At 46.4% G+C, this 1,702-nt stretch overlaps 1 protein-coding gene across 1 annotated transcript; it reads left to right on the forward strand.

Annotated features, from left to right (window-relative positions):
- Positions 1–139: 139 nt before the first annotated feature.
- Positions 140–1,215, forward strand: LOC144231530 (histone H2B type 2-E-like; the record flags this gene model as incomplete). The annotated part of the gene is made up of 1 exon (XM_077764020.1): positions 140–1,215. A coding segment is annotated over one exon (417 nt), but the record flags the coding sequence as incomplete, so codon positions are not given.
- Between the last annotated feature and the right edge of the window lie 487 nt (positions 1,216–1,702).

The following is a 1,702-nucleotide window of genomic DNA, read 5'->3' on the forward strand; positions in this document are numbered from 1 at the left end:
GGCTCAGCATGAATCCACTCATTTCCATAATCTCGTCCCCCTCGCGGCAGCGGCGCGGAAAGCTCGCGAACCACGGCGCTGCGTAGCCACAGTCTTCGTTCGTCTGGGGCCTCTATTAGGGCCGAGCTGCTTCCGGTAGCCTCGGCCCCGTCGTCCGTCTCTTGCGCTTCCCGCGTTGCCCGAGCCGGCAAAATCCGCTCCCGCGTCCAAGAAGGGCGCGAAGAAGGCGGTTGCCAAAGCCCAGAAAAAGGACGGCAAGAAGCGCAAGCGCGGCCGCAAGGAGAGTTGCTCCATCTACGTGTACACGTTGCTCAAGCAGGTGCACCCCGACACCGGCATCTCGTCCAAGGCCATGGGCATCATGAACTCGTTCGTCAACGACATCTTCGAGCGCATCGCCGGCGAGGCCTCCCGCCTGGCGCGTTACAACAAGCGCTCCACCGTCACGTCCCGGGAGATCCAGACGGCTGTGCGCCTGCTGCTGCCCGGCGAGCTGGCCAAGCACGCCGTGTCCGAGGGCACCAAGGCCGTCACCAAGTACACCAGCTCCAAGTGAGTCCCTGCGGGGACAGGGCGCTCGCACGGGTTGCCGGCCGCTGGACTCCAAAGGCTCTTTTCAGAGCCACTCATCTCGGTGAAAGAAGCTATTTTTTCTCTACCTCGCTTAAAAATCTGTTAATTTTCCGTAGCATGTATTTCATTTGTCTAGTTAATGTCAGCCTTATTCCTTTGGATGACATGAAAGGATCCCAAGTTGGGACTTGATTCTTCGGTATAGTGGAGGGCTAGGTAGAGTATGTGTATTCATTCACCAAAGTAACTTAGCTTGAACAGGGAAACGGTTAGGGATGTGTGCCAGTCAACGTAAATACACTCAAGATTCTAGAAATTAGTGTTAAGCAGTGTTTACTGTAAAGCAATTAGATTGGATCTGTATATTGTAATTGCATTTATTGCTCTGGAAAATTAATGTGTTTGTAAACATGCAAAGCAATACTTCTGAGACTACGCCCAGTACTTATAAACTTTTCTCGTGAACCTTCTATATCTTGATAATATGGTCGAAGTAATTTCTAGGTTACACACCTATACTGCCCCATTTCGGTGTTCCTTTCAGGTACATGGAACAATACGTACTCACTGCTCAAATTGGAGACATTGAACTGTCATAATGCAAAGGCCACTTATCTATAATAAATCCTTTTTTCTCAGGTGTTTGTTGATAATCTACATTCTGCATAGTTGCAGTTTTGCTGTTTTCCAACCTGGATAAGGAAGGGAGGAGGAAAGAGGTTTATAGATGCTCAGGGATTTCCAGGATCTTGGTCTGTTAATCCTAAAATGTCCAGGAACTTACATTGTTAAAACTAATCTAAAAAATGTCATTGGCTTAGAGCAGTTCATTTTCTTTCTCTCTGAAAACAGGGGCACTAAATATTAGAGAATAAAAAAGTTCTCCATTTTTTTAGTTGAAAAAATGGACTTTCATATTTTTTATTCCATTTTTAAAAATTGTTTTTAAATTTTTTATTTTTTAATTTACATCTAGGCATATAGTGCAACAATGATTTCAGGAGTAGATTCCTTAATGCCCCTTACCCATTCAGCCCATTCCCTGCTCTCTCAACCCCTCCAGTAACCCTCTGTTTGTTCTTCACATTTGTCTCTTCTGTTCCCCCCCACCCTGTTTTCATATTATTTT

Source organism: Crocuta crocuta, unplaced genomic scaffold (genome assembly GCF_008692635.1).
Source record: "Crocuta crocuta isolate KB4526 unplaced genomic scaffold, BGI_CrCroc_1.0 scaffold3907, whole genome shotgun sequence".
NCBI lineage: Eukaryota > Metazoa > Chordata > Mammalia > Carnivora > Hyaenidae > Crocuta > Crocuta crocuta.